Consider the following 25,439-nt stretch of genomic DNA (forward strand, 5'->3'; position numbering starts at 1 on the left):
TACAGATAGAATGCGGTTCACGGAGCTCCCCACTTCCCACCCCCCTATTCTCTGCCTACCAGACTGGGAGGGGGAGGGCAGAGCTTGGGGCTTCTGCCCTGTGGTGGGCTGGTGGGGCTAGGGGCTTTTAAGAACTGCCATACTGGGTCAGACCAAAGGTCCATCTAGCCAAGTATCCTGTCCTCCAACAAGCAGGGGAGGGGTTCATGGCATAGACTCCAGCTTCCCCTATACACGGGGGGTATTCGACCTCCACCCAGGCCCTGCCCCCACTCCACCCCTGCCCCCCAAGACCTCGCCCCTCCTTTCCACCCCCTCCCCCGAGCACACTGCATTCCCGCTTCTCCCTCTCCCTCCTGGAGCTGACCTGTATGCTGCAAAACAGCTGTTTGTGGCGGGTGGGAGACGCTGTGAGGGAGGGGGTAGAGTGATCAGCGGGGCCATCGGTGCGGGGGAGAGGGAGGAGCTTGGCTACCAGTGGGTGCTGAGAACCTGCTAATTTTTCTGCGTGGGTGCTCCAGCCCTGGAGCACCCATGGAGTCCGCAAACTGGTTCACAGGGCTTCAGCAGGAGTGGGGCTGAAGCCCTGGGCCCCAGCAGGTGCCTCCCATGTGGCTGAAGCCCCGGCAGGTGTGCCCCGGCTCTCGAACGTCTGAAGATTGTCATATGCGGCTCAGAGGGTCAGTAAGTTTGGCCACCCCTGCTATAGATAGATTGCATCTCTTCCCATGTAGTGCTGCCACAGATGTGATCGGCAGCGGCTCCCAGGCTGCAGCCCCTAGATTTTGAAAGACAGGTGACTGCTGGCACAGCAGTTTTTACACTGACCCTTTGGCTTTTAAATTCACTCTCCCACTTGGCCCAAAATAGCTAAAATTTGTAGCCAGCCACAAAATACATTTGAAATAAACAGACTTCCTGGTAAAAAGAAAAGGAGTACTTGTGGCACCTTAGAGACTAACCAATTTATTTGAGCATAAGCTTTCGTGAGCTACAGCTCACTTCATCGGATGCATACTGTGGAAATTGCAGAATACATTATTATATACACAGACACCATGAAACAATACCTCCTCCCACCCCACTCTCCTGCTGGTAATAGCTTATCTAAAGTGATCATCAAGATGGGCCATTTCCAGCACAAATCCAGGTTTTCTCACCCTCCGCCCCCCCCCACAGACAAACTCACTCTCTTGCTGGTAATAGCCCATCCAAAGTGAGCACTCTCTTCACAATGTGTATGATAATCAAGGTGGGCCATTTCCTGCAGGAATCCAGGTTCTCTCACCCCCTCACCCCCCTCCAAAAACCACACACACAAACTCTCCTTACAACGTGCATGAAAATCAAGGTGGGCCATTTCCAGCACAAATACAGCTTTTCTCACACCCCCCCCACCCCCATACACACACAAACTCACTCTCCTGCTGGTAATAGCCTATCCAAAGTGACCACTCTCCTTACAAAGTGACACTCTCCTTCCTGGTGTTCAGCTGACAAGAGGCTCTGCAATGTGGCAGAAGCCAGCCAGCAGATGGTGCAAGGGTTGAAAGTGAAACAGCTGAAAGAGAAAGGAAAACAGGCTCCTAAAGAGGGGGGAGGGGGAAGCATAAAAAAACTTACTGATGTGGACAGACGGACAGGGAAATCTTTGTTTGTTTGGGCTGGGTGAGGATTTCACACATGAGTCGCTTGTTCTTCCCATGCTGAAGGAAATTCGAAAGGTAAATTTTCTGTCTGGCTTGTGCAGAAGTGAGATTAGATCCAAGCAAAGCAGGGGGTCTGAGATCTCATCTTTTTCTTAAAATGCTTCTAACAGCCTTAAGATCCTTTACAGAAGCAGAGCTTGATCATTTCCAGTTCCGGTTAGACTCCTCATTCCATTGAGAAGGTAGGGAATGTAGAATCAGAACTATGTTTCTGGCTTTGGTGCATTTCAGTGAAGATACGGCTTTCCCAAGATGTAGTGCGTTTGTGCTTTTCAAAATGTGCTGTGCTTTCTGTGTTTAACAGCATCAGTAACTTGCGTAAGAGAAGGTAAAAACTGTAGATGGGTTTGAGCTACAAAGTTCAGCTGCAGATCCAAACCTCGTCAGAGTATGGGGGTGTTCAGATCCAGGGTTTTGATTCAGTCCAGGGTAGAGACAAGAGGCTTATCATGACATTCAGCTATGGGGGTGTTTGGATCTGGGCTTTTGCTCTGGGACTGTCTCTAGCCTCTGCATTAAATAATGTAAAAGTTTTTAAGTCTCTAAGGCAGTAAGTCTGTTCAGTTTCTCGGCTTTCGCTATACAGATTGGATGTCACAATTCTTCTGATTTCATGACAAATATTGCAGCAGGCATGTAAAACTGAAGAGGGCTGCTCCTTTCCTATTCAGAGAATATACAGCCCAACAGCAATCACTAATCTATCCTGTAACAATTATGCTGAAATTGGCTTGGGGATGCCCTATTCTAATTCTTTGAAGAGTCTGAAGATTGTATTCCAAGCAGAATCTTAGGGTCACCCCAGACGGAGAGTGCAGAGGGAAGGTGGGAAGGGAGAATATTATGTTTCACAGATATATCTTGGTCCCTGTGCACAGCCCAAACAAATGCGATTGTTCAGAGGAGCTGTGCAGGGTGATGCCCATATCACCTCCAACCCATAGGCAGGGCCTTTGGTGTAGTGTCCTTGGTCTGTTAAACTACCCCTAGGTGGGTTTTGGCCAATATATCCTTCTCCACTAGGGTGACCAGATAGCCAGTGTGAAAAATCGGGACGGGGGTGGGGAGGGGAGTATAATAGGAGCCCATATTAAAAAAAGTCCCAAATATCGGGACTATCGCTATAAAATTGGGACATCTGGTCACCCTATTCTCCACCCTCATACCCCCCCCCCCGCCGGCCTGCTTTGGAGGCCTGTGCCCTAGCTGCTAGGCTTTATAATAGTGTATGCTCTGAATACTTTTCTAGAATACGAGTACAAAGATACAGCTTGGCTGCTGAGGGACTCATCAGAGATGGGGTGGCTGGATGGAAAACAAAGTGATTTATTTAACGTTTTTATTCTTTCATTTACTCTGTATTAAGATCCCTTTTCAGTATAAATGAATATAATTATTCTTATTGCTACTTGCATTAATTCTACTAACCATATGAAATCTAGGAAATGATTATGTTTATCCATCTTTCAACAACTCTGTAGAATTAAGGATTTGTTGTTTTGCCTTCGAAATATGATAAACTGTCTTTTGACCTTTCCCAGCACTGAGCCAGCTGCCTGAAACGCTTTGGGCCTGACTCTTCTCTCGCCCCCACTGGTTTTACACTCACATAACCCATTGACTTCAGTGGAATTATTCCTGATTGCCAGCAGCATGAGAGGAGAATGCATCTTCAGCTTTGTTATTCTGAGGAAATAAAACTCAATGGTTGCTGAGCTGGCAAATTTCATTTTCATTTGGAGTTCTTTCCGGTGGTGAAAACACGCATCTCGTGACCTGTACAGTAAGTGGCTGTTTCTTGGATGCACCCCCTGGTTCTCTCCAGTGAGTTGTGTGTGAATCTTGCTGTATTATCTCAGCTGTAATTTCCCCCTCCAGCCCCAATCAGATTTTTAAAGGAGCGACTGAGGTTCCCCATGGATTATAAGAATTCAGCACAGCCTCTTTTCTTTCTTATAGAAACAGGACAAAATCAGAACCTGATCTGAGGCCATAGGACTGGTGGTTCAGATAAAATAAACCCTGAACCCAAAGCACTCATGATTTATTTTTTGGGCATACAACCTAAAGTAAAACCAGGTTTCTCTGTTCACTCTGACCATAGAGTCATACAAATGAAGGGTTGGAAGGGACCTCAAGAGGCCCTCAAGTCCAGCCCCCCTGTGCTGAGGCAGGACCAAGTAAACCTTAGACTATCTCTCACGGGTGTTTGAACAACCTGTTCTTAAGAATCTCCAAGGAAGGCGATTCCAGAGCTTCCCTTGGAAGCGTATTCCAGAATTTACTATCCTTATTGTTAGAAAGTTCTTCCTAACAGCTAACCTAAATTTCCCTTGCCCCACTACTACTCCAGCCCAAAGGAGGCTGACCCAACCACAGCCACTGCTTCATCCCTGGGGCCACTGCTCCAGGAGTCTGGGGCCAACCAGCAGCTCTGGTGGTCCAAGGGTCGCTGCTCTGCTGGCCCTGGGGCTGACCACTGGCCATCTGCTCCAGCCTTGCCGCTGCTTTGTGGCAGGGGCTGACAGCCGCTGCTCCAGCGCTATGGGGGCTGACCCAATCCTGGTTGCTGCTTCAGCCCTGGGGCCACTCCTCCGGCAGCCCTGAGGCTGACAGTTGCTCTGGCCCTGCCCCAGAAGAAGTCCCAGAGGTCCCAGAAAGTCACGGAATCCGTGACTTTCATGACAGAATCGTATCCTTAGTAATCATACTTAGCACTTATACACAGAGCTTCTCAACCAAAGATCTCACAGCACTTTACAAAGGTAGGTAAGGATTACTATCCCCATTTTATACACAGAGGTACAGCATTTAGCTGACTGGCCCAGACTCCCATGTTAAACCAGTAGCAGAATCTCAACTAAAAGTCAGGTCTCCTGACTCCCAGACCCATCCTCTAACCATTAGATAACACTGCCATCCCCAAAAGGAGGTATAAGCCAATTGATTTGGATAGTATGAGAACCAGCTGAACATCGTGCAGTAAATCAGTTCTCCCTTTGAAACAGTCCCCTACAGGCTTGACTCTCTTTGCTGGCTGGGGCCTAGCAGGTATCGTTGGATCATAGAATCATAGATGATTAGGGTTGGAAGAGACCTCAGGAGGTCATCTAGTCCAACTCCCTGCTCAACGCAGGACCTAATCCCCAACTAAATCATCCCAGCCAGGGCTTTGTCAAGCCAGGCCTTAAAAATCTCTAAGGATGGAGATTCCACATCATGCTTTTGCTCCCTTTCTAATGTTCCTGGGATTCCGCATTTTGTTGTGCCCCAGGGTATGTGACAAACCACTGAGCCTCCAGAACCATTCAGATCTCCCATGTGTTATGGCACCATTTGGATGATTGTGTATACTGCACTTTGTGGTGCATTCCGTGCATTCAGGGACAGTCCCTGACTGGTGTAAATGGGCATAGCTACACTAAAGTCCACAGAGATTTAGGCCAGCTGAGGATCTGTTTATTTCTAGTGTGACTCATCAGGATGACTGTAGCCTTCATCAGCTTGCTAGGTCCACACTGTTATGTGGGTTTTTTTTTTTTTTCAATTACCTTATTTTCTTTAAGGCAACTGACCTTCATTGGGTGCAATGACGGAAACGTACCAAGACATCCTGCTGATGATCTTGGAGGAGCTGGTAGAGGAACAGAGAAAGAAGTTTAAATTGAAACTCGGTGACACTGAACTGAGGAAGGGCTATGCAAACATTCCCAAGGGACGTCTGGAGAAAGCTGATGTAACAGACATGGTTGATCTGCTGATTAGATACTACCAAGAGGAGTATGCTGTGGAGGTGGTGATAAATGTGCTGGATCACATCAATGATAAGGATCTGGCTGAAAGGTTGAGAAGAAAGTCAGCTGAAGGTGGGTGGTGATTAGGATGATATCTAGCCCCTGTCTGTAAGTATAGATAGAGATGAAAGGTAGGAGCTGGATTCTGTGGCAGCCCTGTGGCATTGCAGTCCTGGTGCAAGGTGGCCCTAAAGCCACAGGAGATTGTCCTGGTGTAGGGTGATCCTTCAGGGGCACAGAGCCTTGCCTTCTCCAGTATAAACACATAGCAATGTCTATGTTTAAAAAACAAATCCCCCAAAACAAAACACTCCACTGCACATCCAGCTTCCCCCTAGAGAGAAGATGAGAGAGAGAGAACGAACCACACATGGGAGATGTTAGCCATCTCAATGCACTACTGGAAGATGCTCTGATGCTGTGATGATGAGGGAGGTATTAGAACCTAGACAGAATGCAATAGTGGCTCCTAGGCTACCTCTGCTCCTGGCTGCTAATGAACATTTTGGCTGGGGCTTCCTTGAACCCTAACAATCCCTAATTGAAGATGGTCTTAAGGGCCAGCATGACAAACTCCTTGCTGGATTGCACCGTGTATTTTTTAGACACAGCTGCGGCTCTGGGCCCATATGTCTGTATCATTATAGAGTTATCATAGATATGACATATATACTCTGTTGAGAGCATGTCCAGGAATCAAGACATGATAAAATGTGTCTTTTCTTTCAGTATGGAAAACCAGACCTGTTTCTGTAAAGCCCCCTGACATCGGTAAGTCACTGCCCCAGCAGTTTGTGCACTAGCCTATTTTTGTTTTAACACCAAGAACCAACAAAGTGATATGAAATACAGTGGCACTTGCGTGAATGTGCTTGAATTCAGTGCAACTCCATTTACAATAAAGTAAAATGGAAGGTCAGAATACATCAAAATGTGCAGCTCCCAAGTCTGCTTAAACTGAAACTTCCTCTTAGACTGAAGTGGTTCAGTGGAAACAAAATGGCTTTTCTCTAAGAGAGTTCCACTGGACCCAGACATGCCAGGTATTTGCACAGTACAGTTTGTCTAGGTGTAAATCTGAAATGGATTTTGGGAAGATCTCTGAACTGTAAGGAAATTGGATCCACGTCTGAGCTTTGCAGATTAAGCCATCTTTACTGTAAAATGTCCACTAAAAATGACTGTTTCTGTCATATTGATATATTTAAGGATATGTTCTTAAATAGACCAGAGTACTGATAAACTGTTCTCTTCTCTTTTCCAGACCACAGAGCGAACTATGTGGCCTCCGTGAAGGAAAAATTTAGAAGAGTGAGGGATTATAATTCCAGGCCAGGAGAATGGGTGTCTTTGGAAGACCGCTACACAAAGCTCTTTATAGTAAAAAAACACCATCAAGCAGAAGATAAAGAACATGAGCTACTGTCTAGAGGAAAAAGACACATGGAGATCATGAGGAAGCCGAGCAGCTTTGCGGACTCCCATGTTAATGTGGAAGATCTTTTTGACACATTATCAGATGGCACAATAACCAGAAAAGTGATCTTACAAGGAATAGCAGGGATTGGAAAGACTGCTACAGTTAGCAAAATTATGTATGATTGGTCATCTGGCAGGCTTTACCAGGGCAGATTTGATTATATTTTTCATTGGAGCTGCAGGGAGCTGAACCAAAGAACAGAAAAACTGAGCCTAGCTCAATTAATTTTACAAAACTGGGGACATCCAAAGCCAGAGATAGGGGAAATTTTGTCTTGCCCAGATAAAGTCTTGTTTGTCATCGATGGCTTTGATGAACTCAGGTTTCCTGAGGATTATGATAAAAGTAAAAGCTTATCCTGTGATTTGAACACACCTCACTCAACAGCAGCAGCTGTGGTAGAAAGTCTCCTCAGCAGCAAGAGCCTTTCAGAAGCATGCCTTCTTGTCACAACAAGACCCTTAGCCGTAGGAATGCTGGAGACCCATATGCAAGGTGACCTCTGGGCAGAGATAGTGGGCTTCTTGGAGGAAGACAGAAAGGAGTTTTTCAAGAAGTTTTTCAAAGATGAAGAGAAAGCAGCCTTTGCCTACAGTTATATCCAAGAAAATGATGTAGTGTTCACCATGTGTTTCATCCCCCTCATCTGCTGGATTGTCTGTACAACCCTGAGCCTTCGATTGAGGCATAGCGAAGCGCTCGATCAGAAGGTGAGCACAACCACCGAAATATTTACCTATTTTGTGGCTACTTTATTGCAGTCCCATGGTCGTGCACAGACATCCACACAAGACCTTTTTCACAATCTTGGATCATTGGCCTATGCCGGTGTGAGGGACCAGAAAGTGCTGTTTGATGAGAGCACGCTGAGAAAGTGTAACTTGGAGGTGTCAAAAGGTCCATCAACTTTCCTCACGGAATTGCTGCAGGCAGACATTTTTGTGGAAACTATCTATAGCTTTGTCCATTTGACAGTTCAGGAGCTGTTTGCCGCCTTGTTCACCTTCTGGAACAAGGAGAAAGCTTCTGAGCTCCTGAAAGAAGCCTTTGTGGAGAATAAAAGCCATTTGATCTTAACTGTTCGCTTTCTGTTTGGATTGAACAACGACAAGTCACTAAAGCCTTTGAAAAGGTACTATGAAACCTGCATGGGCATTTCAAAGAATGAGCTTCTGAAATGGACTAAGAAGGCGCTTCTTATTTGCCAGGAACAGGGCGACCAGAACCATCTCCTCCTGGAGCTGTTGCATTGTTTGTTTGAGATTCAGGATGAGGAGTTTGTCATAAGTGCTTTAGAGGAGATCAAGGAAGTGGTCTTCCTGGAGAACAATCTAGGGCAGGATGACCAACAGGTGATACTGTACAGTCTGCAGCATGCCAAGGAATTCAATCTGCTGAAATTGGGCAGTCTGAAAGAGAGAGACATGATCAAACTGGTTCCGTTGCTAGGGAAATGCAAACAGATCCAGTAAGTACCATCAATGTGACCAAACTTTAGCGGAGTTCACAATATTCTGATCTCACTTGTCTCAGTGTGAACAAGGAGTAACTTCACAGAAGCCAGTGGAGTTACACTGCTATAAGTGAGGTCAGAATCGGGCCCAATAACGTTGTGAAGGTGAAACACACGGCAAAGTTTGGCCTGAAAAATCCTTGTTACTTGCCATTATATATGAGCCAGCAAGGAACCTCACAGCATAAGCTGAGTTTTCAGGGTTTGCAGTTAAACAGCGCCTCCCCGCATCTGGACTCCTTGGGTATGTCCACTTTGGAGTTGGAAACATCCAGACAATACACCAGCTCTGCTCGTGCTCCTGCGCTAATATTAGCAAAGTATCCAAGCCCGCTGCCTCTCTGGGCCCATTCTTGGGGGACTAGCTCATGCCGCTACCTATGTCCCAATGTCAACATTGCTATTTTTGGCATGCTAGCTTGAGAGAAGCTAGCATGTGCCTGTCTACTGGGCTGAGGGACACACTCCCAGCTGCAGTGTAGACATATTCATTGAGAGACAGTAAGCATGGAAAGCCTCAGTGTCATTTTTAGTCTCTCTTCAGAGAGCTTCATATTAAGACCCTTATCCAAACATATTCAAATATCTGCCATCTTCTTCTCTTCACTTGTCTGCACTGCTCGTCCTTCATCCCAGCCCAACTAAATCCTCCTCCTTTCCTTCCCAGCCTTACCCTTCTCTCTTCCCAAATAGCACTGCAGCTCCAATGCCTATCCTCCTGCTTCTTTTCTGTAACCCCCAAGTTCCATGTCCTCCTCCTCCCAATCCCTTACCCCGACCAGGACTCCTGCCTCTTCTGGTCCCATCATGGGGTATCATCAGCTCCTCAGTCTCTCTACTCAGCCCAGATCCAATTGTTAATTAATAAACTAAATACTGTGCAGTGCTCCTTCACTCTGATATTTTCTGTATCTAATATAAGACTACTACATACTGTACTCTAGACCAAAACTCCATGGGAGTCTATTGCAATCATTCCTGTGATAACATCCGTCTCCATGCTGAATGGTCTTCCTGATTAGCAGAGCATCTACTCCTGTAGCCTCCGGTATAGATACTAACACTGCTAAATCTGTTTTTCTCCCTATAGTTTGAATGCCTCTGGAATCTCATTGTCTACGGTACACAAAGTGTGTGCTTACCTTTCAGAAAAGCTTAGAATGACCAGATTGCACGTGGAGCACGAAGAAGAAGATGAAATGTATTTTACAGTGGAAGCAAGCTGTGAAAGGGACCCTTGCACGTAAATACAACTATTTGTCTTGCTCACTCCAAGAGACAATCTAGAGAGAGAAATCATTAGCGGCAAACACTGCAGTATGGCTTTGGACAGTGAATGTAGAATCATATGCTATTTCTATAAAAGGCAGCCAGAGCAGGATAGTTGTGCTCCTTTGATATCTGATGGCAAGAGAGTTGAAAGAGAGGCCAGCAATAGTGTACTTCCCAGTTCAGCAGTGGATAGTAGGACCTAGCCTTTCCCTTTCACACTCATGTGGGATAAAAGTGATCGTGAAATTAAATTCATGATTCTAAGAATGGTAGGAGGGCAAACAGCAGAATAAAGACAATGGACCATAAGAAGGCAGACATTAGAAAACTCAGAGAATTGGTAGGTGAGATCCCATAGGAAGAAGTCTAAAGGGAAAAAAGTACAGGAGAGTTAGCGGCTTTTTGAAGAGATATTATTAAGGACACAAGAGCAAACTATCCCAGTGCATAGAAGAGATAGGAAGTAAGATAAGAGGCTGCTCTGGCTTAACCAGATCTTCAACAACCTGAAACTCAAAAGAGTTATACAAAAAGTGGAAACTTGGTCAATTATGAGAGATGAATATAAAATTAAAACTCAAGGATGTAAGGGACAAAATTAGAAAGGCCAAGGCAAAAAACGAGATTAAACTGGGATAACTACTTGAGAAGCCAGAAGAAGACCAAGGACAGGGTAGCTTCATTACTCAACGAGGAAGGAAAGATAATAACAGAAAATACAGCAATGGCTGAAGTGTTAAATGCCTTTTTTTTTTTGTTTTTGTTTCAGTTTTCAACAAAAAGGTTAGCAGTGATTGGATGATTAACCTAAGGAACTTCAGTGTAAATGGTGTAGAATCTGAGGCTAAAATAGGAACGAGCAAGTTAAGAATTACTTAGATAATTTAGGCCAGGTCTACACTACAGGCCTATATCAGTATAATTACATTGCTCAGAGTGTGAAAAATCTACACTCCTGAGCAACACAGTTATATGAACCTAACCCCCGTGTTGACAGCATTATGTCAACGGGATAGCTTCTCCTGTTGACATAGCTACCGCCTCTCGGGCAGGTGGGTTAACGACACCAACGGGAGAAGCTCTCCTGTTGGCATAGTAACATCTTCACTAAAATGCTACATCAGTGCAGCTGCGCCGCTGTAGCATTGTATGTGAAGACAAGCCCTTAAATGGCTTCAAGTTGAAAGGGCCTGATGAAATACGTCCTACAGCACTAAAGAGATCTCTGAGCCATTAGCGATTATCTCTGAGAATTTGTGGAAGACAGGATAGATCCCAGAGGACTGGAAAAGGGCAAATATAGTGCTAATCTACAAAAAGGGGAATAAGGACAACCCAGGGAATTATAGACCAGTCATCTTAACTTCAGTACCCAGAAAGATGAGCAAATAATCAATTTGCAAACACCTAGAAAATGTGATAAGTAACAGTCAACATGGATTTGTCAAGAGCAAATCATGTCAAACTAACCTAATATCCTTCTTTGACAGGGTAACAAGCCTTGTGGATGGGGGAAGAGCCATAGATGTGGTATATCTTGACTTTAATAAGTCTTTTGATGCTGTCTCACATGACTTTCTCATAAACAAACTAGGGAAATACAGCCTAGATGGAGCTATAAGGTGGGCGCACAACTGGTTAGAAAAGCGTACTCATTCGTCAGTGGTTCACAATCAAGCTCGAAGGGCGTATCAAGTGGGGTCCTGCAGGGATTTGTCCTAGGTCTGGTCTATTCAATATCTTCATAACTGATTTGGATAATGGAGTACACTTATAAAGTTTATGGACAATTCCAAGCTGGGAGGGGTTGCAAGTGCTTTGGAGGACAGGTTTAGAATTCAAATTGATCTTGACAAACTGAAGTAATGGTCTGAAATAAATAGGATGAAATTCAATAAGGACAAATGCAAAGTACTGCACTTAGGCAGGAATAATCAGTTGCATAAATATAGGGGAAATGATTGCCTAGGAAGGAAGACTGCAAAAAGGGATCTGGGGATTATAGTGGATCACAAACTAAATACGAGTCAACAATGTAATACTGCTGCAAAAAAAGTGAACATAATTCTGGGATGTATTTGCAGGACTGTTGTAAGCAAGACACAAAAAATAATTCTTCCACTCTACTCAGCACTGATAAAGACTCAGTTGTAGTATTGTGTCCAGTTCTGGTCACCATACTTTGGGAAAGATGTGGACAAATTGGAGAAAGTCCAGAGGAGAGCAACAAAAACGATTCAGGGTCTAGAAAACATGGCCTATGAGGAAAGATTGAAAAATAAATGGGCTTGTTTAGTCTCAAGAAGAGAAGGCTGAGGGGGGACATAACACCCTTCAAGTATGTAAAGGTGTTATAAAGAGGAGGGTGATAAATTGTTCTCCTTTACCACTAAGGACAGGACAAGAAGTAATGGGCTTAAATTGCAGCAGGGGAGATTTAGGTTAAACATTAAGAGAAACCTGCCAACTGTACGGGTAGTTGAGCTCTGGAATAAATTGTCTAGGGAGGATGTGGAATTTCCATCATTGGAGATTTTTAAGAACAGGTTAGACAAACACTTGTCATGGATGGTCTAGATAAGACTTAGTCCTACCTCAGTGCAAGAGACTGGACTAGGTGGCCTATTGAGGTTCCTTCCAGTCCTCCATTTCTATGATAAACTCACCTCTGTATGCAAAGGGACAGCCCTAGATTAGTGCACCATGTAATTCCACTGAAGCCTTATTTTGGTGGGTTTAGATAGGATTTACTTGAGGTGTAGACCTTATGCTGGCCCTCTGCATAGGGGAGAATTTCACCCAGTGAACTCCTGAGTTCTGATCCCAGCGCTGCTGCTGAATCACTGCAAGGGGCCCTGGGCAAGTTGCTTAACCTCACTGTCGCCATTTTGATTTATCCATAACATGAGATGGATCTGTCATGAAGATTAATGCCCGTGAAGTGTGTTCATGATGGAAAGCTCCATATATGTAAGTGCTACATGTTATCATCACTGTATTTTAATGGGATGCCTAGTTCATGACAAAGTTTATCAGGCACTAGTCCCAGTTGACAACCCCATCTTAATTCTGCCAATGCATCACAACTTGATAAGGCTCAGCGTTTCTAATGGCCTTCCTCAAATGCAACGTACCCTGGTGGGGTACAGTTGCTGTGTCATAGCTTGCTGCATGTTCACTCAGTCAGTGAAATTCCCACCCCATGCAGGGAGCCAGCATGAATCCTGTGCACCTCCTCATTCCTATGCACAGGGGTGAATGTCATGCCTAGCTAGTGTTGGTCTCATCAAGATCACAGAGCTGTTTTGAATAGCAGAGCAACGTAAAGAATCATAGAACTGTAGGTTTAGAAGGGACCTCAAGGGTCATCTAGTCTAGCCAGCTGCCAAGATGCAGGATTTGTTGTGTCTAAAAGAAGTGGTATTCTAAGTCATCATTTTATTTTATTTGTCTTTGTAGTGAATGCATATGATGGTGTTAGAGGTGACCTTCTTGAAAAGGAAAAGAAAAATTGGACTTGTGCCCTATTTTTCCAAAAAAGTGCATTTGGATTTTTTTCCTATGCTTGCATTTATTTTGGAACTATCCAAATATCAGATCTAGTTCTTCTCAGGTTTTGGTGGATGGACCCATTGGAGGTCTCAGAGATATGGATAGTGATTCCTTTCAGCCCTTGCTTGGTGGGACTGGGGTATTAACAAAGAGAAGTTTGCTTGCGCATGTGTCTCTGGGTTTGAATTAAATAGCTGTTAGTTAAAAGTCTGTACTTTTATTAACCTGAATTTTTAAAAAAGTCACTTCCTCTCTCAATGAGTTTTCACTTGCATGGTGTCTTTAATGGCATAAGGCTAACAGCACTCCAATTGACCATAGAATCTTAGAGGAAGAATTGGGTAGACAAGATCTAAATTTTGATGTCATAACAGAAAAAAACATTTTTCATTTCAAAACACCATATGGGTCTCTTTCATATACAAAAAAATTTTTTTGAAGGCCACTAGCCCAATTCTCCTCCCCTCCACCCCTTCCTATTCCTTTGCTGGTCACCTCTGAGCAGTAAAACCATTCAGTTTTGTATTAGCCAAGTGGAGATCAGACTGGTTTTGTCCTGACATCTCATTTTATTTTCCTACTCTGTTAAAACCTCTAAGCAAGGTGATCTCATTCTGCTTACAGAATAACTTTAGATAACCTTCCTGAAGACACTGCCATTGCGATTTGTGACCACGTTATTCCAGCTCACCCTGGCATTGTCGCCCTTGATGTGAATAGGATTCAGGGAAGCGAGGAATTTGTAAAAAGCCTGAAGAATAGTCTTCTGGACTCGGACTGCAGACTGGAATCAGTGGGGTAAATGGACATTTGTCATTTCAAGTTATCAGACAGACTTACCATATCCTTCCTCTCATAGAAACTGAGCCAGGTTCTTCCTGATGATAAGCATCCATTTATTTCAATTTCATACTTAAGGACCGAGGCAGGTCATCTTGTGAGGGTCAGGAAGGTGTTTACAGATGGTTTGATTCAATTTTATTTTCTGCCAAGCTTCAACATTGAGAACCCCAGACTCCAGGCTTTCCAGGACATCTGCCAACATCTTGCTACTCACCGTAGCCCGAGAAAATTCCTCTTATTCCGAAGGTATGAGGAGGATGAAATACACTTTGGATACGAGGCAAAGGATGAGGAGAAGAGTGGCAAAAGGTACATTTTAATTGATTCATCTTCCTTTGTCTCTTGTTGAAATAATATGTAGCATGGGGGAGTGTCACTGGGACATCAAGAAGTGGATCTAGCTTTAATAAAACAACGTCACAGGGGCTTTCTTTATAGAGAGTTTACATGTATTTTCATCCTTCCCTGAACTAAGACAGCACATAGCCAAAGCCTAAAAAAAATGGAGAGATTGAAATTTGGGTTTCACAACCAGGCGTTTCAGTGTGCCATCATCTCAGATTTGGTCTCAGAACATGAGGGTTAACAGTCGCAGCATCCAGATTCAGAATGCCTGTAGCATTCAGCATGAAAATGGACTGCCTAAAAGTTCCAGTATCCTGCTCTCAACTTCCTGGTCTGATTATCCTGGTTTTAGTTCATACGGTAGCAGTCCCAGTTCACAGACTTCAGCCTGACCCTCATACATAAGGCACCCCTGTTTCAGACTACAACATACCCCTGCCCTGATTGGCCCAGACGCCACTTTCCTCACCAAGCCTCGTGTATTTTTTTCAGGATCAAATCAGGGCAATTAATTCCTGCTTTTCCTGGCTAATTGTTGTCATGGCAACCCCCCATTTATTTCCAGTTCTCAGCACTCTCAGACTCTGGAACTCATTTAATTCCCAAAGAAAGGGGAAAAGGAACTAGCACAGGAAAATGCTGCAGAATAAATAGATATAAAGAACAGAGGATGAGGGAGGGAGAGATCAGACAGTCTCTCAAACTCCATTTGTATCCATTTACTCAGGCCTTGTCTACATTACACAGTTTTTTCAACACAAGTTATGCCAACATAAAGCCACTGCTTTAATTAAACCACTGTTGCATGTCCACACTATGCTCCTTGTGGAGGCGGAGCGCATCCACACTAGCAGCTCTTGCATCAACACAGAAAGCAGCACACTGTGGGAAGCTATCCCACTGTGCGTCGGGCTGCAGGGTGCTTTGGGAAGGATTCCCCCCCCCTCACCCCGCAGCAATAGCCTACCCTGCCTTCCTTGCCACAGCGTTCCTAGTGCTGGGGAGAGCAGGATTCCACATTAATGATTCTGTGATTCCCTCCGAGTTCTCCCACAGCTTCCTCTTCCCACAGACCAAGATGATCTACCCCTGCCCTGTAGTCCAGGCATGAATGCGTTTGCTGCCAGGAGCCAGAATGCCCAGCTGCTGGACAGTAGCTATGTGAGCTCTCCACGCTGAGGAATGTCAACACGTCCCAACACTTCCCCAGGGTTTTGAAAGGGGAGGGACGCATGCCTGTGTAGCTGGATACAGGGCAGCGGCATTCAAAACAGTGAGCAGAGTGGTCACGGCGGGTATTGTGGGATACTTCCTGGAGGTCAGTTACAGTGACTTAACAAATGCAGAGTCTACACTGTTGCTTTGTCGCCCTAACTTTTCCACCAAAAGCTCTATGCCATCAAGAACAAATGGATATAAACTGGTCATTGGGAAGTTTAGACTTGAAATTAGACAAAGGTTTCTAACCATCAGAGGAGTGAAGTTCTGGAATAGCCTTCCAAGGGAAGCAGTGGGGGCAAAAGACCTATCTGGCTTTAAGATTAAACTCGATAAGTTTATGGAGGAGATGGTATGATGGGATAATATGATTTTGTCAATTAATTGATCTTTAATTATTCATGGTAAATAGGCCCAATGTCCTGTGATGGGATGTTAGATGGGGTGGGATCTGAGTTCCTACAGAGAATTCTTTCCTGGGTATCTGGCTGGTGAATCTTGCCCATATGCTCAGGGTTCAGCTGATCGCCATATTTGGGGTCGGGAAGGAATTTTCCTCCAGATTGGAAGAGGCCCTGGAGTTTTTTCACCTTCCTCTGTAGCATGGGGCACGGGTCACTTGCTGGAGGATTCTCTGCCCCTTGAAATCTTTAAACCACGATTTGAGGACTTCAATAGCTCAGACATAGGTGAGAGGTTTATCACAGGAATTGGTTGGGTGAGATCTGTGGCCTGCATTGTGCAGGAGGTCAGACTAGATGATCATAGTGGTCCCTTCTGACCTTGATATCTATGAATAAGGTGGTTTTATTTTGTTGCCAAATTGGAGTTTTGCTGCCAAAAGTAGCATTGTAGTATGTCCACCTCTAGCTTGAGAACATCAAGTGGGGGGCAGTTATGTTTTTTGGAGTCATCTAGTTGAGATGTGGTGCATAGAACCAGATTTCTGAACTTACAGTCACGTCTGAAAGGTTGTTTAACGTTAAAGTAAAAACACCTGATCAGGACGATTGGTCTGCAATGATCTTTGTTAGGATCTTCAGAAGCTCTAAATAATGACCTTTAGTTCAACACAGTGCTGATGAACTTTGCCAGACAGTACCCCAATACAACCACCAAACAGTGCAAAGTAAATTCTTCATGAACTGACTCCTTTCCCGTTGACCTTCTGTAGCATTAGCATGTCTCCTAAGGCAGTATATAACCCATGCCCATTCAGTGTGGTGCTTTGTCCCCTTTTAGTGGTGACTGACCCACATAGCCAGGTTGATAAGCCTGCTTCCTCTTGGGCTAACAGAGCGAGATCTTTTAGCTCAGGCGCCAGAGCTTATATTTGTAAGATCCAGAGGTTGTTGATTTGATCCTTGCTTATGATGACCCACCCAGGGGCACAGCATTACCACTGGTGTGTCTTCCCAGACACCAGAGGTGCAGATTAGGCCCCTAAAGCACTTGAGGCATTGACACATTTAATGAGGATCTTATATGTACTTCCAGCTTTAACTTCATCTGAGCAATACGGGGTTGGTTGGTTGGTATTTGGTCTAGGGATACATAAATGTAGATCTAGAGAGATTAGAAACGTGGACAAAACATAACCAAGTGAGATTCTATTTGAAAACATGCAAATGAATACATCTGGGGGAAATAATCTGAAACAGAGATATTCAGTGGGTGGGAAATGGTAATGCTAAAAGAGACTTGAGAGGGAAAGGAGAGCAATTTAGACATGAGTTTGCAATGCGATGTGATAGAAAAGGGCAGTGTGATTTTTGGGGCTGCGTACACAGAAGCATCATACCCTAGGATTTGCAGACGCTGCGCTTGTTTAGATTTGTAACTTGAGTCAAAGTAAGGTTATTGTTATGAATAATAGTTGATAAAATAATGTCATTTCTACTGCCTCTTTCACCAGATTATCTCAGAGCGGTTAATTGATATGGAAACTGCTGTGGAAGAAGAAATGGAAAAGCCATGCAGTAATTCTTTTAGCACCTCTTTTCTATAGTTATAATGTAATCTTGTTCACTTTCTTTTATCCAGACTCCAAAAGAAAAAGAAGAATGAAAAGAGAAAGGGAAAGAATGAGGCACAGAAAAAGTGTTTTCCCTGGCCATGTTTAATAAGGAAAACGGGAGAGAAAAAGCAAAAGAAAAAGGACTGCATGTAAATATTCCCTTCCCCTTTTTCATGGCTCTTTCTTGAAATATTTTCAGTAGTTCACTGTAATAAGATAGAAGCCCCTGAATATATTTACCCACAAAGGGACAGATACCAGATCCAAATGAGAATAAACGATATACTGTTGTAAGGAAAAAATAAACTGTAGAAGGACTCGAATCAAACCCATGCATGAACTTCAGGGAATTTCAAACCTGGTTCCAAACTTCATGATTTGTGCCCATCACTATATTAAGTAAACCTGAATCCAGGATCAGGAATGCCACAAACTTTGGCAACATCTAGATCCAAATTTTGCAGTTCAGTCCCATCTCTGAAATAATGGCAGAGAAGAAAGGAAAAATGTTTGTTTAGTTATTTTCCTTGGTCAGATTATTATTATTATTATTATTTGTTTAGAAAAGTGCCCATGATGTGCTAGGTAGAGCTGGGAGAAATTGTTTGAACAAAACTTTTTTTTGGCAGAAAACACAGATTTGGAGAGACAGAAACATTTCATCAATTCATTTTGACATATTTTGTTTCAACATTTTCTAAACAAAATGTTTAATTTTTTTCGTTTAAAACAGCTTTTCAATTCAAATTTCCTTTTAATATTATTTTTTAAAATATGTTAAATGCTCAAAAACGAAACAAAATGTTTCATTTTGGGTTGAATGAAACCTGAAATAATTGTTCAACCTGAAATAATTTTTTCCAGCTTTTCAATTTGCTAAAAATTTTATTTTTGGCTCTATCTGAAACTATTTTTTCCCCTGTTCTTTGGAAATGCCAGTGAACCAGAAAATCCATTATTCTCTCACCTCTTGTGCTAGGTGCTTTCTAGACATACAAGAGGAGCTCACAGACTAAGGGCAGACAAACAAGTAGACAGAGGTCAGGGACTGGGGACAACAAAATGGATTTTCTGTACAAATCAATAAGATTTGCTAAAAGCAGTGTGGCTGGTGTGTTGTAAGAGGGACTTGAAAATGGAGACGGTAGGGGCCTAGCATGAGTTCAAGGGAACTGAATGGCATGGAGGTGATTGTTGGAGGTGGATGGACAAAGGCAGTTTAACTGGTGAAGTGGAGGGAAAGGAGATGATGCATATCTTGACAAGGGAGGGCCGCTCTATACAGATCCTTGAAGGAGGATCATGCATCATGTTGGCTCTTCCTCTATGGGTTCTCTTCCTGACTCTGCTATACTATCTGTGTGACTATGGGTTTTCACTTATGACAAGATTTTCAGAAGTGTCCTATAATTTTTGGATGTTCAATTTTTGGGTGCTCAGATTGAGACCCCCGAAGGGCCTGATTTTCAGAGGAGCCAAGTGCCTATAACTCCAGTTGACGTCAATAAGAGGCTGCGGGTGCTTGGCTGCTCTGAAAATCCGGCCCCAAGTGTTCCAAGTTGGGCATCCAAAACAAGTGGCCAATTTTGAATATTTTGGCCTTAACTGCTTTGTGCCTCTGTTTCCCCAGCTAGTACGCACTTTGGCAGAGTGTTTAGAAATCCTCAGATGAGAAGTGCTACTGGTGGGAAAAGAGTTGTTTCTATTTATTGTTATAACTTTTATTGTTAAAATCTGCTTTTTCCACTAGTGCTGTCCTCGCCTGTCTCCCTGAAGAGTGTTTTCTTGAGCTCACCATGTGGGTCACCTCCACGTTCACTCCACTAGCCCTGTGCCTGGATGAAAATTCCATCAATGATGAGCTGATGAAAACAATATGTGAAAATCTGAACAGTACTAATTATCAGCTTCAGTCACTGAGGTGATCAGAATCTTCTAAGGTATCTTCCTGGTATCCAGGATAGGAACACAGGAATCTGCCAGAATTGCCAGGACCAGACCAGTTCTCCATTTGGTTCAGTAGCCTATCTCTGGCAGTGACCCGTACTAGATGTTTCTGAGGGCTGAAGTTTACACCAGCTAAAGATCTAGCCCCCAGTTTGACTTTCAGGAAGGTCTTATACAGTAAATACTCACCAGTGGGAATTACTCTTGAGTTGTTCATAATGAGAAATCCAGGGGTTGGTAGGGGGTCTAAAAAATAGGTGTCCATGTAAGTTCAAAATATCTGCTACAGCAGTCATCCCTCTCCAGTTTGAAGTCTGGACTATCTCTGTCTATAGCTGTCTTTCAGTCCAGGGCTTGTTTAATCTTTTCTCTTTGTATGTTTCTTTTTAAAGCCTTCGCTCTTGCAGCATAACTCAGGAGAGCATGGCTAATATCTGCTCGCTATTCCTCTGCAACACGGCAGTCTCCTTGGACCTGCAGAGCAACCCCGTGGGCGATGAAGGAGTTAAACTACTTGCAACGTGCCTGAAGAGTAAAGGTTGCTGCCTAGAAAAACTGAGGTACAGTTGGAGAGAGATGCTCTGGTGTAACTGTTGATATGGAAAATGAGGCACTGTAACTAGCGCGTAGGGTGGTATCCATTGGCTTCAAAGCATAGTTACTAACATAGGCCCTGGTCCTGCAAATATTTATTCATGTGCTTAACTTTACCATCCATTTAAATGGGACTGCTCTTGGTAGGCAAGGTAAGCATGTGCCTGTGGCCTGGTCTACGCTAGAAAATTGTTGGCTTAACTATGTCTCTCAGGGGTGTGAAAAATCCCCCCCCCCCACCCCTGAGCAATATAGTTAAGCTGACCTAACCCCCAGTGTTGACAGCGCTAGGTCGATGGAAGAATTTTTCCATCAACCTCGCTACTGCCTATCAGGGAGGTGGATTAACTACAGCGACAGGAGAATCCCTTAGTGGCTACCCTGAGTGTTTGCAGGATTGGTGCCATAGTCTAAGAAATGAAGAGCTGGACAAAGGCCGGCAGAGAATTTGCTGTGTGCATAGGAGATCTTTTGCTGGCCAAGGCTGCCTCCCTCCTGGCAGAAGGATTCTGGGGATAGTGCATGGGCGGGATAGGGTGGGGGAGGCAGGGCGGAGTGAAGGCCTTCTGCACCCAGTCCTCTGAGAGCTGAGTAGAAGACACACATCAGTCCAACTTTTCTTTCCTGGTTATTTCAGCTTATCAAGTGCTGCCCTCACAGAAAACTGTGTTCCTGCCATCACCTCTCTGTTTTCCCGGAAGAACACCCTGATTTGGCTTGACCTGAGCTTTAATCACCTCGGAGATGGTGGAGTGAAAGCCTTGTGCTCTGCCCTGAAAGATAAGGAGAGCCATCTTGAGAAGCTAATGTATGTCCAGGCTGCATTCTTTTTCCTTTTCATTTTGTTGATGCCATAAAGAGTCCAGGGTGGGTTGTTTACAAAACCGTAATGCACTCTGTAATTCTTCATTTTCATGATGGTTTCAGTGATTTCAGGCAGCAATTATGTTTTCAAGCTCTCTGATTCCGAGTCTTTCCTCTTTCTTCCTATTGCGTAGCCTTGAACACAATGGCATCACTAACAACTGTGAGCAGGAGCTCATCCAACTCATTGAAAACACCCTGTCTCTGAAATATCTGTGCTTGGATGATAATGAGTTTACATCCACCTCCAAAGCCCACATCTATGGCGTGTGGGACAAGTATCATGATGAGGAGGAGGTGGAGGAAGACTGACTGTGAGTCGCAGGTGCTGCACTCAATTCTCCCTTCTTGGCTGTGAAGGTAGGTGCTGATCTCAGGAACTTCAGTATGTTACACAAACATGGTGCTAAGGAAAGGTACCAAAATGAAACCACTGGGATGTTTACAGTATATTCTTTACACACTGAACAAAGTGCAATACAGGATGCAGCAGTGCAACCATTTCCTATACAGCTCTGCCCATGAGCCTCAACCCTAGCATGGATGGAGCACCTCTAAGGATGAGATGGTTACAGTGTCCGTGCTCACCCAGCCCGTGGCTTTTCTGATGTGACTGGCATAAACGGTGCCAAGCGGAGGTGATGGCAGAGAGAACAAAGGGGGCAAGCGGAAACCCACCTATACAAACCCAGAAATTGAAATCTGAATTTCAGAAATGACCTTATCAAGTGTTCTGACATTTATAGAAGGCAACTTTGAAAACTACAGTCTCCTCAGAGCTGCAACCTGGTGGTTGTTCACTACACTAAAAGAAACTAGAGCAAATAACTCTTGCCTGTGAGTAAATGTTTACTGGTTCTTGTGTAATACTGAGCAGTACAGTGTAGTACAAATAGTTCCAAAATTAAAGGATAATGCAAGACATCACCTGTTTCATGTCCAATTTCCAGATTGTGAGCTGGCTGGGGCAGGGACTGTCTTTATGTCGTTTGTTTATACTGTGCCTATTACAAAGGGGCCTGATTCCTCACATGGGAGTTTAGGAGCTACTGCACTAGAAATAATAGTATAGCCATGCAATAATCAGTTATTCAGTGTTTTAATGCAAGGATCAGGCCTGGATTAGGTCTCTCTTGTATATTCCATGCATGATCCTAGCACTCCGCTATTTCCCACAGAGGGGACCAAAGGAGTGGAAAATCTGGTCCTTTGGGACTGAGATAATGAGGCCTCATCTCCCCCTCCCTCTGACCTCACAAAATCCTGTGAACAAATCTTGTGGGGCATATGACATCCATGGGTTTTAGGTGGATGTTGCTGGGGCGTGAGTTGTGGGCTCTTTGCAGCTTTGTTCCTTAGAAGCCCATGGAGATTTCCCACAGTAAATTAATTCTGCCACTCTCAGGGTTAGTTCATACAAACACCTGGTCTGTACTTTTGGCCATTCCCCCATGTCTCCATGAGGGCACTGAGCCAGGAATGAGCAGTAGGGCCCTTTAGAGATCCATGCTGCCACAGGGATCAGGGTCTCACTTTCCAAGGCTGCCCAGAAACCAATGGGATTATCATACATCCATATGGTAAGAAGGCCACTCTGAAGGTGCCTCACCTTGAACTCATGTTGCAGAATAAACTCTGTGACCAGCATGGTTGTGGATCTTTCTCACTATGTGTTTTCTCAGTACGGCCTGATCTAGACTTGGATTTTTTTTCTCAGTTATGCACATTAGAAAAAAATGCCTGGAAAATTGGTATATCTTAGGTCATTTTTAGATTCCCTGGGATTCTATACTGTGTGAGCATTTCATGTACCATGTGCTGAATAATAACATGAGGATTCCGTTCTTATTAAACTAACCTGGCTCTTCATTAAAGCAACTGTTTATAGAATTACTCCAGCCACACCTTAACATTCCTAGCCGTGTGCACACAGACTGACTTCCCAGTTTCTCCTCCAAACTCTTCTCTCCTGCAACCTATTCTCCTCTCTCCATGGTCCATGTACATTGCTACAATGAGAATCATAGATTCCAACTCCAGAAGAGACCATTGTGGTCATCTAGTCTGACCTTCCATATAACATCGGCCATAGAACTTCACCCAGTGGTTCCTGCAGCGAAGACAATCCTACAAAGAATCAAACCCAAGAATATTTACAATAAAAATAAATTCCTTAATGTTTTGCTTTTGACTGTAACTCACAGCTCATAAAACAGCATAGTCTATAACCTCTGCAGATCAATACAGTCTGAGACCTCTAATGCCTTGTAAACTGGAACATTTAATGGGATTAGGACTAAAATGTACCAAGGCAGCTAATTTTTCATTAACTATTAATATTAATAGGCTCTTCTAAATGTATTTCACGAGTTTCAATAACAACCTAGTAACCTGGTGTGGCATTTTAGCAATTTATAATCCCCTCCTGTAACAGGGATCTGAATTAATCTTTATACATCTCATTAGTTTAGCCATCACAGATCTTTTACAAGGCAATTGGCTTTCAGCAGCCTTCATTTAATTTAATTTATTAATATCTCATTTATATTTCATATATGCTGTTTTAATTATTAAATCACTTCATCTCAGAAACATAATTCTGTTATACAGCACCTACCCTATGCTTTTAGAGCCTGAAAAAATTTTAAAGGCATTTTTGAAACAAGAGAAGGTTTTTGTTTGTTTGTAAAATCAGATCTTAATTTTGAGCCAGAGGTTCATGAAGTTTTTCTTAGCAAATGAAATTGATTTTTGTTCTTTTTTAAAAAAAATTTCTCTATTCTATCCTGATATAAAATTTTATAATAGAATTACAAAAGTGCAAACTATACAGGGCAGAATTATCGTTAGTAGAAGTACCATTAAACAGCAAATACAGATATTTGGGTGTTTGGGGCGTGGGGGTGGGGGAGGGGAGTGACCAGTAAATAATCTTCTCCGATAGCACTATAGCAATATTCATATCTGCTATCCAGTGTACTAATTATTATTATTCATTTCAGTGAATAATCTGAAGTACATGCCATTAAGAAGAATAATTCATGTTCATAGAGCAGCCTTCATCCCAAGAATGCCAAAGCAATGACAAACAATGCACCGTGAGTCCTGCTCATCCTCTTCTTCCCATTAGTTCCACTAACCTCAATGGAACTAATCACGTGAATAGAGGCTGTGGAACTGGACAGGATGCTGGGACAGGCATATAGGGTTCAGCTGCCTTACTCTGGTGTCCTGTTGTAGAACCCCACTGAAAGATGCAGAGCTGTGGGGTCCCATCAGGTGGGGTCCCATCAGCTCTAATTATGGAGCATAAGTACTGTAATTCCAGAGTATCTCTGAGGCAGAAGAGAATTAAGGATAGGAACAAAGTGGTCCTGCAGAGACAGGAACAGCCAAGCTCATCTTGAGATTATATTGTCAGTTAAATGAACAATAAAGACAAAGCCAAGGAAAGGGGTATGTTTGGACAATACCCTGGGCGATTGCTGTGTTAGGAGCAGGATGGGAATGCCGTCCACTTAAACAGATGCGACACACAGTACCACTGAAATGAGTCCATCTCGGGGTCGGGGGGGGATGCAAGACAGGGTATCAAACAGCACACACAACATTGCACAAGAGGGCAGAGAGGGAAAGTAGTGACCATAGAGAACCAGGGAAGCTCCATTCCAAAAAATGTCATGAGATCTTGAGGGTCTGTTTTTTGGCACGGAGAGTGGCAAGCAAAGACCTAATCTGTGTGTAACCACTGTGACTGCCTGCGTGTATTTGGGGATTTGAAGGTGCAATAGCAGGAAGCGTGCCTCCAGTTGCACATATTCCAAGCCACCTAAGCATTGAAAATCAGGCCTTTGGTGTCCATGTAGAGGAGAAAAGACTGGATATTTTTAAATATCCCATCTGAAAAATCCACAGGGCGTGCACTCAACTTACTGTATCTACTTCAGGCCAAGAACGGGCTTTGTCCCCCTGCTGTGATTGGCGCCTGAGGTTTCATGGAGTCTAGGGATTCCAGCTCTGATGCTGAGACCACCAAGCTCCATCCTGGAGAAAGATCTTCCTCCTCTCTCAGGAGTGATGTTCAGGCAAGAAGCCCAATCCTGCACCCATTGAGGTCAATGGGTATTTTGCCATTGACTTTTAATGAGAGCAGTATGGGACCTGCCGTACTGCGTGAGAAACAACAGCAAATGAATACATCTCTGTAACAATGATAGGGTCAGCTCCTCCTCTCCTGCAGGAAAACCAGGTGGGAGGAATTCTCAGTAAGGGTCCCCTTACAGTGTTTCCT

At 43.8% G+C, this 25,439-nt stretch overlaps 1 protein-coding gene across 1 annotated transcript; it reads left to right on the forward strand.

The window, feature by feature from the left end:
• The first annotated feature begins 1,554 nt into the window (after window positions 1-1,554).
• LOC141984150 (NACHT, LRR and PYD domains-containing protein 3-like) lies at window positions 1,555-22,055 on the forward strand. Its single transcript, XM_074947093.1, has 13 exons — window positions 1,555-1,724; window positions 3,251-3,492; window positions 5,276-5,575; window positions 6,233-6,274; window positions 6,768-8,451; window positions 9,587-9,739; window positions 13,945-14,118; window positions 14,314-14,472; window positions 17,770-17,892; window positions 19,494-19,664; window positions 20,083-20,250; window positions 20,922-21,092; window positions 21,283-22,055. The coding sequence occupies exons 3-13, from the start codon at window positions 5,299-5,301 to the stop codon at window positions 21,458-21,460; spliced, it is 3,300 nt and encodes a 1,099-aa protein (XP_074803194.1). The 5' UTR covers window positions 1,555-1,724; window positions 3,251-3,492; window positions 5,276-5,298; the 3' UTR covers window positions 21,461-22,055.
• The last annotated feature ends 3,384 nt before the right edge of the window (window positions 22,056-25,439 follow it).

Source organism: Natator depressus, chromosome 3 (genome assembly GCF_965152275.1).
Source record: "Natator depressus isolate rNatDep1 chromosome 3, rNatDep2.hap1, whole genome shotgun sequence".
NCBI classification, from domain to species: domain Eukaryota; kingdom Metazoa; phylum Chordata; order Testudines; family Cheloniidae; genus Natator; species Natator depressus.

Bases quoted from the DNA above. Each gene is read 5' to 3' on its own strand.
- LOC141984150 (XM_074947093.1), top strand. From the start codon at position 5,299: ATGACGGAAACGTACCAAGACATCCTGCTGATGATCTTGGAGGAGCTG. The intron at 6,275-6,767 runs GTAAGTCACTGC...TCTCTTTTCCAG, and splicing joins TGTAAAGCCCCCTGACATCG to ACCACAGAGCGAACTATGTG. The intron at 21,093-21,282 runs GTATGTCCAGGC...CCTATTGCGTAG, and splicing joins AGCCATCTTGAGAAGCTAAT to CCTTGAACACAATGGCATCA.